At 47.8% G+C, this 14,649-nt stretch overlaps 1 protein-coding gene across 12 annotated transcripts in view; it reads left to right on the plus strand.

Annotated features, from left to right (window-relative positions):
- Positions 1-14,649, plus strand: part of PHF20 (PHD finger protein 20) — a 210,843-nt gene that overhangs the window by 49,073 nt on the left and 147,121 nt on the right. For all 12 annotated transcript variants that reach the window (XM_090064537.1, XM_090064533.1, XM_090064535.1 and 9 more), the window contains 2 exons: positions 4,125-4,512; positions 14,025-14,132. In XM_090064537.1, the coding sequence (XP_089920663.1) occupies positions 4,125-4,512; positions 14,025-14,132 (496 nt within the window). The remainder of the gene's footprint in view (positions 1-4,124; positions 4,513-14,024; positions 14,133-14,649) is intronic.

A 14,649-nucleotide genomic window follows, 5' to 3' on the forward strand; every position in this document is an offset into this window, starting at 1 on the left:
CCCTTGGGAAACCAGTTATCCCTGGTGAAAAACTGTTATCAAAGATCCTGGTGCACCCCCATTATATGCTTATAGGCTGCCACCAAGTCACCCCTGAGCCTTCTCCAGGCTGAAGAGTCCCATGTCCCTCAGCCTCTCCTCGTAAGGCTTGCTCTCTTTGCCTTTGATCTTGCAAGTGGCTCTCCTGGACTTGCTCAAACTTATCCACGCCCCTTCTGAAGTAGGGGGCCCAAAACTGGATGCAGTACTCTGGCTGCGGCCTCACCAAGGCCGAGTAGAGTGGGAGGACGATGTTCCTGGTTTTACTTGAGATGCATCTGTGGATGCATGCCAGAGTTTGTTTTGGTTTGCCGGCTATGGCATCACTTTGGTGGCTTATGTTCATTTTGTGGTCAGTCAAGACCCCCAAGTCTCTCTTTCGGTTGTGGTGCTAGCAAGTGTAGCCAGCGTGACTGCTTTCCCCCATAGTTTAGTGTCGTCTGTGAACTTTGCCAGTCTGCATCTGACACCTGAATCCAGATTGTTTATGAAGATGATGAAGAGTACTAGCCCAAGTATTGAGCCCTGAGGGACACCACTGGTTGCTTTGTGCCAAGTTTATTTGCTCCCATCAACTAATGCTCTTTTGGTCCAGCCCCGGATCCAGTTCTCCAGCCATCAGACTGTGAAATGGTCAAGGCCACAGTTCTCCACCTTAGCCATGAAGACGTCATAGACCAAATCAAAGACCTTCTTGAAATTTTAGATATATGACATCAACCTTGTCTCCCTTGTCCAAGCAGTGTGTCACCTAGTCATAGAAGCAGACAAGGTAGGTCAGGCAGGACCTTCCAGCAACAAAGCCATGTTGGTTGGCACTCAGAAAGTTGCCGTCCATTAGCCTGCTGCTGATGGAATCCTTGATAATTTTCTTCAGGATCTTTCCAGGGATGGATGTGAGACTGATTGGTCTGTAATTCCCTCAGTCTTCTTTCCTTCCTTTTTCGAAGATTGGGACTAAATTAGCTCTTTTCCAATCCTCCAGTACCTCTCCTGACTGCCACGAGTTCTCAAATATCTTTGCCATAGGGCTTGCTATGATGTCAGCCAGCTCCTTCAGGACTCTTGAGTGCATTCCATCTGGGTCCGTGAACTTGTAGATGTTGAGCTCCTCAAAGTGTTTCCTTACTTGATCTACGTCAGTTGTGGGCCCATCTTCCACCCCCTGGATGCTTTATGTCTTATCTGACAGGGTGAATCCTTTGGGTGGGTGGAAGACCAATGCAAAGAAAGAGTTTAGGAGATTGGCTTCTTCCTGAGTGTCAGATGTCAGCCACCCCTTTTGATTTAGCAGAGGTCCAACGTTGCCTTTGTTTTTCCTCTGACTTCCTACATATCTAAAGAAAGCCTTTTTGTTGTGTGTGATTCCTGTGGCTAGCCTGAGTTCAGTTTCTACCTTGGCTTTTCTGGTCTACTCTCTACAGACATGGGCTAGTGCTGTGTAGCCCTTCTTCTGTTGAGTTTAATAAAAAAATAAAATAAAAATGATCTCATCAATTTTGTGGCCATGGGGGACTGCTTTTGCGCTTTTGCCCTAGTTGCTTCTCGGCCTTTTGGGTAGGAGCAAGAAAGCTTAGGGGGCATCTGAACTTCAAGGTTTCTGGGCATGTAGGATGACACCCAAAAATAAAAAGGTTCCCATCAGCATGTTTGCCCAATGTGGGCCATGTGTTTTATAGTCATGTTCAATGCTGGCTGCATTTAATCAACTTCATAGTTGGTTTTCATTGCTGAGCACATGCTGCTTTAGGCAGCAGTTTAAAAGTACACAGTGTACCTAGTGAGATGAGATTTTCCTGTATTCAGTTATAGGGTGAGGGGCTTTTTTCCCCATGCCAACTGGGGGGAAAAACCTCGCCTTGTATTTGAGACCATGCACAACCCCCAACACCCCTCACCCCTAACTTTCTTCCAAAATTAGTGTATGTTTCTTCAGTGAAGAAGCTGCTTATTATCCACATGCCAGCCTCACTAAGGGAGGAGGCAGAGTTCACCCTTCAGGGTCAGAACTAATGTTAACCCTTTCTGAGTCACTGTTGTACTGTTAGTAGCTTTTGGCTGAGCTGCTAACTGTTTCTACAAATTAGCCAGTGGCCGTGAGAGAGTTAATACTTCAGCTTTTGCTTGAGCAGCCTGGGTCTGTATTCAGCCATGCTATCAGGAACCTCTGCAGTTAGAATTCAGCCATGGCTGTAGAGGAACCTTTTTTCCTTCATTCTGCATTGTCAAACCGAGGTATGGGTCTTATTTGGGGCTGTGTGGTATGTGAGAACATTTGGTGTTTTCTTTGGATGTCTATCTCTACTGTCAGATTTTCAAAGTGGGACCCTTCCAAGGAGGAGGCTTGAGAGACCTTCAACAGGGTGTCCCAGTGTTTGTTTCATAGCTTCATGAAATTTATTTATTGTCCTCTTACCACACTCTGGTTTTATGGATAAGGTGCTTTACAGCTCTTCTGCGCCTGCCTGTACAATGACTTTATTTTTCAGTTACTGTCAGGAAGACTTTGTTCCACTTAAATGGGTCATTCAAAAAAAAAAGAAGCATCTTCATTATTTGCATTGTCATTTGGGAATGATAGCTTCAACATGTTTAGAATAGGCTGATGATAAAGCATTTGAGGGAAAATTTTTATTATCTCAAATAATTTAAATCTTTATGAGTTTTACTTCAGGAATTGGTTTAGGTTTGTATAATTCTTTCTTGTGTTATCGCATATTTTTAATTGCTCTAATGCAGTTCTTTCAGGCCTTCAGTCCTAGGTCAGGAATGAGTTAAAAAAATCTTAATGGACCTGATCAGGTGAACTTGACATTAATTGAGGTAATTAATATAGTCTCTGTCTACTCTTAGATTCACTGAAAATTCTTTCATTAGGTTATATTCCTATAAGAGCAATGCTTGACACTAGGTAAGGACCAAAAAGCAATGATTCTAAAATCTTACCTTGGACTTCTCTTGAATTTTCTCTTGTATTGGTAGATTTGAAATTGTAAAATGTGAAAGTATATTTATAGTAACAGGTATCCAGTTACCTGTGTTTATCTTGTCCTTTTTGAGAGGCCTCAGATTTTGTTTAAATTTAGTGAAGGGTTGGGGTTTTTTTGGCACATGGGGTTGTTTTGTTTTGTTTTGTTTTTTAAAGGTCTGAATATGTTTGCTGAGCTGGGAGCCCATGTAACTAAAGTCTGGAGCTGAGTCTTTACAAGACTTGCATAGACTTCATTTTGAGTTGTTTGTTATGGAAAGTCTTTTCACACCCCACCTTGCCCCACCATGCCACCACAGTAGCTTTGTTACATCAGTAAAGAGTTATGGATTTCTAGGGGCAGAACGAGAACCTCATCATACATTCAAGATATATCCATGCTTGGTTTGCATTTTCACGTTGTGTCCAGCAGCTCATACTGCACTAAGGTTGTGACTTTTTTCTTCATATCAATGGCATCTGTTAGTGATAAAGACTATTATCTCATGTCTGTGCTGTGCAGCGGAGGCTGTATAATGGCTTCTGCTACAGGTATGACTAGGAAAAGAAAAGCACTCAATCTCAGGTCTCGCAGGGTTAGCTGACTGTGGTACATGTTGGGCAGTTTCCCGCCTCCCAGACAAGTCCTTTGTTTAGTGAAGACTCTATTTTTCTAACAAACTATATCCATGGCTTTAGGTGTGTGTTATTCTAGTAGCATTCAAACTGCATTAGACAGCATATTTAGACATACAGCAGTTTAGAAGGAGGTTGTATCTGAAAGACTGGATAACTGTGTTATGGAAGAATATAACAAATGGCTGTACTTGAAACATGGAAGGCTACTACATGAAGGTCAGCTTCATACTATTCAGTATCAGGATATAATTGTATAACAGGTAACCTTATCCAGTAAAAATTTAAACAAGCTTATATCCACAGTAGGATTTTAGCAGAAGGTTGTTTTTAGTGCTTATGACTTAACACACGGGTTACATTAGCATGATGGGTGTTCATGTGTTTGGGTTTTTTCTACACCCATTTTAGTACAAGAAAGAATTAATTTCAAAGTTGCAAAGAATCATGAACTATTTTTTTACTATTTTCTTTGTTCTAGAATATTGTTGGTAATGCTAGGCCTAAAGAAAGAGGTAATGAAATCACTTCATCTCCTGAAAAACGGGAGAAATTTAAAGTACAAAGGAAAGCAGTTGAAAACGCTAAGGAGGACAAGGATGAAAAGACATTAAAGACTGAAAAAAGATGTAGACATTCTGATAAAGAAGGAAAATTAATAGTCTTCTCAGAAAAAGGCAAGGTCTCTGAAAAGAGTATACCAAAGAATGGGAAAGAAGACAAAGAGAATATATCAGAAAATGATATGGAATATTCAATAGATACACAAATTGAGAAGAAACCTGAAAATGACAGTGTGAAGATCCCACAAGAAGGCATAAAAGAAACTAAAAGGAAGCGTGGTAGACCACCTATAACTCCCCCAACAGGTGAGTACGTAAATATAAACGCTTAGATAGTACTGTAGGTGAGGTTCTTTGGATAAATGTGATATATTTTATTAGACCAACTAAATAGTTGGCAAAAATGTTCTTCAGGCATAGGGAGAGTCTGCTGGTGTTTTGTGTACTCTTCTGGGTGGAATAGAAGTGTAAGTCAATATGCAAAATGCAGGTCTGTGAAAATGCAGATGCGTGGCAGAGAAGATCAGAGATGAGACAACAGGTGCAAGATAGGTAAGTGGCAGGCGGGGAAAGGGGGAGAATGTTGACTTGGTTATTGAATTTGGCTGGTAAACTGTAGAGAGGTTATTGGATGGCAAACAGGTTATAATGTGCCATAAAACCAATGTCTATATTTAGTCCATGATTTTTTGTATCTGATAGACTTATGAAGTGAAGTTCATAGGCTTATCTTCAGAAGGTGTGTTGTAAATTCCCTTAGATTTGAACTGAAAGATTGGAGAGACAGTGTTTGTCTTGTGAGAAGTGCGCAGTCAAAGGTAATTGGGTATTATTCTTTGATAGATTTTTGGTATGCGTTAATTCTGGTGCGCAGTTGTTTGATTTCTCCTTCATATTTTCCATCAGGGCATTCAGTGCACTGAATGAGATATTACACTTCTTGAGGTGCAGGTGTAAGGTCCAGGAATGGTGATGGTTCTGTTGCAGGGTCTAGTTATTGTGGGAGTGGTGCAGATGTGTTGGCAGGTTTTACATTTCTTGTCCCGGTATGGTCTGGATACATTCAGCGTGCTTTGGGCCATAGGAAGTTTGTTTCTGGTGATGAGATTGGTTAGGTTCGGTGTTTGTTTAAAGGCTAGGATGGGTGGTTCTGGAAAGATCTATTTAAGAATCGGGTCTTCTTCTGGGATTAGTTTCAGTTGTTTGAGGATTTCCCACATATGTTCCAGGAAAGGGTAGTATGTCATTACTAATGTGTGTGATTTGTGGGAACTGTGTTTTTTGGTAGTACTGTAATGGGGGGGCCTTTCGGAGCCGATTTCCGCGCAGCCTGCCCACCTGTTCTTGGGCTAACTGCCTGCTTTGTCGCCTGCCGTGCCTTGATCTTAATAATTAAAGCAGGAGGCTGCCCATTTTCTGCCCCGCTGCTAGGGGGCGCTGTCTGTGGCCCCATTCCTCCCCTACGTGGCAGCCCAAGCTTTGCAGATGACGTCATGATGTTCTCGTACGTGCCAGTCCCACACGATGGGCTCCCAGAATCCCACTGTGGGACCCCACCTGGGTTCCTCCCTTCAAGCGGACTCTGCCGTCGTCATACTGGGCGATATATCTCCCTGCCATTGGTTCCCCTTTGGGTGTGGTCCCCTCAGTGGGACCTTCGGGTCACACTAGCCCCGGCCCACCCCCAGGCCAGTGTGACCCCCAGGCTCCTGGCTCTTGGGTGTCCCTCTCGGTGGGTCTCCTTGCCCTTCTGACCCTCCTGATCCTGGCCTCCACCTGGGCCAGTCATGGGAAGCTCAGGCAGGCCTCGATATATGACCGTTACTCTTTCCCCAGGGTCCCCCTCTCTGGGTCCTCCTTCACGGATGTGGGGAGCCGGGGTACCTCACACCACGACTGGTGCCTCGGGGTCTCACAGGGGACTCTCACTCCCCCCCGGGCAGCAGGTCGTGGTGCTCCTACGGATGTTATATTTGACCCAAACTCTGCCTCCCAACATCAGAGGACTTACTGGAGTCAGGATTCGGCTCTCTCTGGCTGAGTCCCCGTTCTTCCCTCACACTGGGGCTTCTCATTGCTGCTCCCTCAGTTCTTAGTTCCCATGCTGCCCCCCTCACCCTGGGGGCTTCTCACTGCTCGCAATGCCCCCTCTACTCGGGGTCTCGGGGCTTCCCTCCTCGGGAGGGGGGGGCTCAGGTGGCCATAGCCACACCTGGCCTCCAACTCTCCACTCTCCTCCTCGGGGCTTGCGTCCCCACAGCTACCTCCGATGGAACGTGACCCACCTGAAGGTGAAGGTGAGGGTTAGGAGTTACGGCACCCCGACCCATCTTTCACCGGGGTGATCACTGGCCTGGCATTTCCTGGGGGCTCCCATGCCCCTGGGAGCCCCGCCAGGCCACCCACTCCTGGCAGGGTGTAGTTTTAGGTTGTACCCAGGACCCTACCATCCCCTACAGCTCCTCCCTTACCTCTGGATGAAACTCAGCAGACCTCTGGCCAGGTGGTGTTGTTGCCTGCCTCCAGCAGCCAAACTGCCTTGTTTATATGGGTAGCCCTGAACCTAAAATGGCTGCCCTCATTAGGCACCTGGAGGCTGCCAGCTCCAGGGCCTTAAAGTGGCAGACACACACAGTGCCCTGCCACAAGTACTGTAAACGTTTTTATAGTTAGAAATATGGAACAACACAGCATTCCATTGTTTCTTATTTAGAGTATAGTGATCAGAATTCTGTATGAATATGGAAATCAGTGTTTCTGGTAACAGCATATTTGGAATAGAGATCTAAAATTTAGGAATAAACATAGATAAGAGGAACTTCAACAAGATATGTTGTAATATAATAGGAATACATAATAAAAAGAGGTACAGTAAAATACATTTTATTTGTCATCTCATTGGAATCAATAATGATGACAAATAATCAGTGGCAATTTTTACTTTTTTTTAGATATTTTGATAAGCAGGGATAATGGTTTCGTTAATTTAAAAAATTGCAAATTCACTGATTTAAAAACCTCAGCATCCATGATTTAAAATGAAATGCTACAGTATATAAAGGTATCAGTTGAACACAAGGTTTTATTGATATATTTAAAATTTTAAAGCAGTTTGGCAGCCTACCAGTGCCTCAGTCACTACAATAAAATTAGAGGCACACTGTTATATATCGGACCATATTGTATCAGTGCTGTTAAAAGGAAAACTAACATTATCAGCAGTCGTTTTTTTTGGCCAGTGTCGTTATTGAGGCCGATAGTCTCATCAATAAATACAGCATGCACACGCATGCCCACAGCATGCTGCCGGGAATGTAGCCTGGCAGCTTGGAGAGCAGCCTCCTGCCAGTAAGTTTGCGGGGGGAGGAGAGGCATGGGGGTGGAATATTGAGGCCCCCCACAGTGAGGGAGGGAGTGTGGTTGGGGCAGCGGCAGGTGCTCCCCAGCTGGGGTGGGCTGAGTGGCAGGGTGCGGGGTGGAGCTGCTGGTGGGGTGGGAAAGCTCTTGCTACTGCGCACAGTGCTGGGGGAGGCATGGGGGGCATGTGCTCCCCAGATTTATGCACAGGGTGAGGGCAGACTGTGGGCTCAGGCCAAGTCTCCACTGGCCTCTTCTGGCGGGGCAGCCCTGGGAATGGGCTGTGCTTGCAGGGGGTGGGGGAAGGGGACTATGGCAAATTTTGGGGTAGCTGCAGCCCCCCTGTAGCCCACTGTCCCAGTGCCACCTGCCCCAAGTGCAGCTCTGGCCCAGCCCCCCTGCTGAGAAGAGGCCACAGCAGGCACCCTGCCCTTGTCCCACGCACAAATGTCAGGGGGCACATGCCCCCCATGCCTCTTCCTGGGGGTGTGCGCAGTCACAGGAGGTGCTGCCTGCCACTTGGATGAGCCACCTGCGGCTCTGTCCTGTGCCCTGCTCTGCACTGCCTCTGCCCCAGTCCTGCTCCCTCCTTGACCTGCCTCTCCCATGCCCCTCCTTCCACCCCCCCCACTTTACCTCCCGCATGCCCCTTCCCTCCACCCCCCCCCCGACTTACTGGCTGGAAACTGCTGTCTAAGCTGCTGCGCTGCATATTGGCAATCAGATCAGTATCAGCTGTTATGGCTGGTTAATAATCAGCGGTTGATACTGGCCAAAAAAATACTTATTGATGCACCCCTAAATAGAATATATTTTAAGTACCTATTCATTTTTGGTTTTGATTTTGGGTTTTTTATTATGGAAAATCAGAGCTTCCTCTGCTCCCCTTGCTCAACAGGACATGGGTTGAGGCCTTTCACTCTTCACCCACAGCCCCCCCACCCCTGCCAGAGCGGGCGCCCAGCTGCCAAGGCTATGGGGTTAGGGACTGAGGTTCACAGCCCCTCTGCCCCCAGCAGTAGCACCCAAGCTCTGGCTGCCACTTGTGGGAGGGGCTGGCTGCTGTGGTGGAGCAGAGCACAGAGCCCATCTTCTAGAGGTGCATCAATAGGGATTTTTGGGGTCGATACCAATAGCTGATTTTTAAGGAGGCATATTGGCTGATACCGATCCAATTTCCAATACCAGCCCGGGAGATTGGATTGCTGCATGCAGCTAGTAAGTCTAGCATGGTGAAAGGGGCATGGTGGGGAGCAGATCAAGGACTCCATGGTGAGGGAGGAGTGGGGCTGGGACTGGGGCTGGGGCAAGCACCACCAAGCTGGGGCGGGGAGGGCTCAGGATGGAGCCATGGCTCCTCTGGGGTGGGGGAGAAAGGGTGGCTTTCTCTGCTGCTTGCTGCTTGTCTGGGAGCCACAGGTCTGGTAGCTCGTCTGGCAGGGAACGGCAGGGGTGTGCCCCTAGATCTACACAGGGTGCGGTAGGCTGGGGCTGGGAAGAGCCCTGGCCCTAGGCCACCCTGCCCTGCTCCGCACGGGCCTGGGTGCACATGCCACACCCTCCATGCCCACAGATGAGTAGCGGGAGCAGCAGTGGGAACCGCCAGAGGAGCTGCTGGATCAGTGGCTCCTGGACGAGCAGCATGCAACAGGGTGGGGAGCCACAGTCTGTACTGGGCAGCCTGCATCCATCTCACGCACAGATGTGGGGAACACACTCCCAAGTACATGCAGCAGTGGGGAGCCAGTCCTTCCCCCCGCCCCTCTGGATGAGCTGCCTGTGGCTGTGTCACACTCCCCACTGGGGCCCCGTGGCTGTGAATTCTAGCCCCGGGCCCCAACTTGGGGTGCGCAGGTAAAGGTTGTTTTGGCTGATGCCGATGGCCGATTATTAACCAACCATTTTGGCCGATACTGATAACATAGCCTATATGCAGCCTGGCAGCTTGGAGAGCAGTGTCTGGCTGGTAAGTTTCTGGGAGAGGGAAGGGACATGGGAAGGATGCAGATCAAGGTCCCCTCAGTGAGGGACGGAATGGGACAGGGGCAAGTGTTGGCCGGGTGGGGTGGGGTGTGAAGTGGAGCTGCAGATGGCTCATTGGGAGGCCCCAGGGGTGGGAGGGTGGGGAGGAGTGTGGCTCCCTACTGCTGTGCACGCCCCTGGGGAATTCATGGGGGGCATGTGCTCCCTGGATTTGTGTGGGGTGAAGGAAGGCTGCCCACTGTGGGCTCAGGGCTGGGGGCTGCACTGGCCTTTTCCTGGCAGCGGGGTTGGGGCAGCCAGTGGCGGTGCTGGGAGGGGGCCTATGGGGTGAATTATATCCACCACAAAATTCCCCATAGCTCCCCTCCCAGTGCCACTGCTGTTCACCCCACCCCAAGCATAGCCCTGGCCTGGACTCCTCCTCCATCCCCCACACTGGAAAGAGGCCAGCGCAACCCCTGGCCTTGAGCCTGCAATGGGCATCCTGCCCTTGCCCCACGCACAAATCCGTAAGGGGGGGCAACAGGTCTCCCATGCCTCCCCAGGGGGTGCATGCAATGGCAGAAGCTGCCTCCCAGACAAGCCCCCTGCATCTCCACCCCATACCCTACCCTGCCCTGCCCTGGCTAGGCAGCTCCTGTCCCAGCTGCATTCCTTCCCTCACCGTGGGGTCCTCAGTCTGCCCCCCATTCCCCTTCCCCCCTACAGACTTACTGGCTGGATGCTGGTCTTCAAGCTGCTGGGCTGCATTCCTGGCTGTGGCTGCGCGCATGCATGCAGTATTTATCGGTGACACTATTGGCTACACCAGCAAAAGAAAGTCATTGGCCAATAATGTTAATTTTCTTTTTTTCAGTGCTGAGACAATGTGGATCAATATATTGGTGCACTTCTAGCCCCAAGCCCCATACACTACCCCAGCTGGGCAGCAGCCCAAGCCCTGCCCAACTCCCTCCCTTCTTAAGAGGGCCTCAATTCCACACCCCCCGCCCTCCCCTGCCAGCTTACATTCAGGAGCTGTTCTCCAGGCTGCCTTGCAGCCATGTATCTGTGTGAGCACGTTCATGGGCATGGCACCCTCTGCCTGACCATCCTTCTCTTGCTACCCCCCACAACCCGTTGCAGGCTGGAACTCAGCTAGCCTGCAGAGGTAGGAAAGGAGGACTGCTATCAAGAGATGGGGTACAGGTAACCAGAATGGGAAAGAGCATCTTTGGATACCATTTGGGTGACCTAGTAAGGAGGCCTTTTAAGCTAGATTCTGCAGGGGATGGTGAACAAAACACACCAGCAAAAGAAAAAACAATCCAGAGGGGAGAAGACTGAAAGAAGCAGCTCAACCTAAGAAGTCCAGAGAGCTTGGGAGGAAGCAATTATGAGATGATAGAATTCATGATCCTGAGACAGGACAAGTATGACGTCAGCAGAACAAAGACACTGCATGTCCAAAAGGCAGATTTCATCATACTTAAGGAGAGACTAGGCCTGGTGCCAGGGGAAGGCAGACTGAAGGATAAAGGCTCCCAGGAGGGCTGGGAGCTTCTAAAGGGCACAGTATTGGAAGCTGAAAAAGAAGCCTTTTGGCATAGTAGAAGCACAGGAACAATGGTAAGAGACTCGCATGGCTGTACAAATTGCTTCTCAGATGCCTCAAATGCAAAAGGAAAGTATGCAGGCAGTGAAAACGTGGGCTCGTCATCAAGGAAGCATAGCAGAATGGCACGAATCATAAGAGACTAAATCAGGAAGGCAAAAGTCTTTGCTTTTGTTGTTTTAGTTTTTTTTTAAAAAGCCCTAAAAACTAAAAGACCTGCGCCTGGTTTGAGAAGTTGAAGACAACAAGAAGAGTATGTTGGCAGGAAAGATTGACCAAGGTACCAGGCTGCCTTACAGTATGCATCAGTAATTTCCCAGGTATCGAGTTAAGGCTAACCAGTCTGTAGTTCCCTTAAAAGAAATGGCACTATGTTGGCCCTTTTCACAGCTGTGAGTCCACCGCTAAAAGGCCAGGGTGAGCCTCTTAATAGAAGATGCAAAGAGGGCAGAGCCCCTCAACAGCTACTTTGCCTCAGTCTTCACAAAAATATTAGGCTGCAGCCAGACAACTAATAAGGACTATTTGCAGAAGAAAGGGTACAAGTAGAGCAAAGAGATAAAAAAGGAAACAGACCGAGAACTTTGGGTCTGAATGAATTCAAGTCAACAGGACCTGATGAACTTCATCCCAGGGTACTGAAGCAACTAGTAGAGGAGGCATCAGAGCTCTTGGCAATAATACTTGTGAAGTTGTGGGAGACGGGAGAGGTACCAGGAGACTGAAAAAGGGCCAATATAGTTCTTTTAAAAAGACAAAAAGGAGGACCTGAGGAACTACAGACTGGTTAGCTGTAACCTTGATTCCTGATGAAGGGAATGCAGCGGACTTCATTAGGTTCCTGGATACAAAAAATCATGGACTAAATATAGACAGTGGATTTAAGACGCATTATAACCTGCCTGACATTTGACTCCCCAGGTACCTTTCCACTATTTAACTGCTACATTCATCACCCTTCTTCCTTCCACCCCCCAATCCTCCCCTGCCTGTCTTTCACCCACTGACTCCTCAGTTTACATCTTCACTGATTGCCTGTCTTGTATGCATACCAGCCCAGCCTCTGGCTTCTTTACTATTCATTCCATCCAGGAAGAGCGCACACCAACTGCAGAAACTTCCTCTGCCAAAAGCTTTTTAAACCTGAAAGCTTGCTAAAAATTTTCCCCAACTATTTAAGTTGGTCTAATAAAAGATATCAGATTCACACAAAGAACTTTGTCTGGATTCAGCAAGGCTTTTGACAAAGTCCCACACAATCTTCTCTCAAAAGAAGTTGGAGATATGTGGGCCAGACACAACTACTACAAGGTGGAGAGACAACTGGCTCAATAGCTTCAAGCAAGAGGGAATTATACATGGATCTATGTCTGGATGGTTGGAGTTTTTGAATGCAGCCCCACTGGGACTGTACTGGACCCAGTGCTATTCAACGTATTAATGATTTGAACATTGGAATAGAGCACTGCCATATTCTGTATTTCCAGGGGACATGAAATTGGGAAGAATGTGAACACATTGGAGGGCAGGGACACAATTCAGAAGGATCCTGACTGACTGGAAGCTGAGCTGGAGCTAGCACAGGGGTGGGCAAAGTTATATATAGCCTGTGGGCTGGATTGGGCCTGCCAAGGGATTTGGTCCAGCGTGTGGCAGATTACTTGGCCCAACCTGGCCTGGGCACAAGGGGCAGCCTGGGTCATGGTGCGTATGTCATGTGTATGGCTGGTCCTGCTGTCTCCAGGCACGACAGCCAGACTCACTTCCTAGCAGGCCCCACAGCCCCAGCTCCTTGCAGCTGCCACGGCCAATCTCTACCACCGCTTTTAGACCTGGCCCTGATGCATGGACACCTTGGCCCATTTGCCCTGGCCCCACTTCTGGGGCTCCATGAAGGGAGGGTGTTCAGCCAGGTGGATGGGATGCAGCTGCAGGTGGGCAGGGAGCAGGACAGGTAGGTGGGGGCCGGGCTGGGGCTAGGATCAGGATCTTGGGTTCATGACAGCACAGGCTGGGGCTATAGCCTAGGGCAGAGCCACACTTCACTGCCCACGTGTCCCTGTGGCGGCCACTGGTTCTGTGGATAGAGGCGTACAGGTAACAGATTGTGGCTGTAGTCTGAGCCCTGGCCACGTGCTGTCAGTGCCCCCAAAATGCTGGGCACAGTCACCCATTCCACTGCCAGATGCTGCTTCTCATCAACCAGTGGCTCCGTCCCATTTGCCTGGCTGAGTGCCCTGCTTTTGCGGGTCCTGGGCCAGCCTGCATGGAGACTATGGGATTGCCAGATGGTCACAGTGTGGAGCCCCTGGGGCAGAGCCAGTTAAGGAGTTTTGGTGAGCTGTTGCGGGGGGGGGGGGGGGGGGAGAGGGGGAGGGAAGGGTGCTGATGGCCCATGACAGCTCACCAAAACTCCCTTAGTGGCCTTCTGGTCCAAATAAACAAAGGTGCTACACCTCAGCCTAATCAAAAATAGAGATACAAAATGGGTGACACCTGGAATGATGGCAGCACTATGGAGAAGGGTGGAAGAGTCTGTCTATATCATAGACTCACTACTAGTGTGGAGTGCATTGCAGCTGCACAAAAGTTGGATGCAACTTTGGACTGCATTTAATAGAAGTATTAGGTGGAAGATATGGGAGGTCATAGTGCATCTCTGATCAGCTCTGCATTATCCCAGTGACTGATTAACCAGCTTTCATTGTTATAAAAGGAATAGAAATTGGTGAAATGGAGTTAGAGATTCAGCGTTTGGTTTTTAATTTCAATGCATTTATCATGTAAAAATAGCTTTGAAAATTATAGATATAAATTTTAGTTGTTCATCTCTATTTTATTGATATTTTAGTGAAATATACTTCCTCTGTTGTTAAAATTGCAGAGCAAAGTTCTCAAACACTGCAGCCAATAACACTGGAATTAAGACGTCGGAAAATACCTAAAATAGGTGAAGTTCCATCAAAGCGTCCTAGGGTTGAAAAAAACTTGTGTGAGTATCCATAGCATTTTAATACTGCAGCACTTATTACTTATTGTAGTGAAGAACTGTGTTGTAAAATGCCATCTTTTAATATTGTCCTTGAATTTCAGTATTAGATGGTTAAAAGGCAGTGTTTATTCTAGAAGGAGTACATTGCAATGATGCACATTAATATTGGGCTACAATGGATCATTGTGATGAAGTCTGACCACCCAAAACCAGAGACCATGTAATTTTATCTGGTGATTTGCTGCTTCGTTAAGCCCAATAATTTGTGCTTGAACTAAGTTCTTGTATTCTAATAGTTAATTACTTTCACCATTTAAGAAAAAATCATACTTTATTTTTACCTTGACTATATAGTTTCAGTTTCTACCCATTGGAATGTATTCCTTTGATAGTAGAGAACTTTTTAGTTTAATAACCTGTTTTTTTTAATACTATTTAAACTGCTCCAAGGATGCTGAACTCAGTTTGTTTTATCTGAAGAACTGAATTCAGAAAACCTTCAAAGCTGAGGGTCTGG

This window comes from Crocodylus siamensis, chromosome 10 (assembly GCF_052110815.1).
Source record: "Crocodylus siamensis isolate JL-2025a chromosome 10, ASM5211081v1, whole genome shotgun sequence".
Lineage (NCBI taxonomy): Eukaryota > Metazoa > Chordata > Crocodylia > Crocodylidae > Crocodylus > Crocodylus siamensis.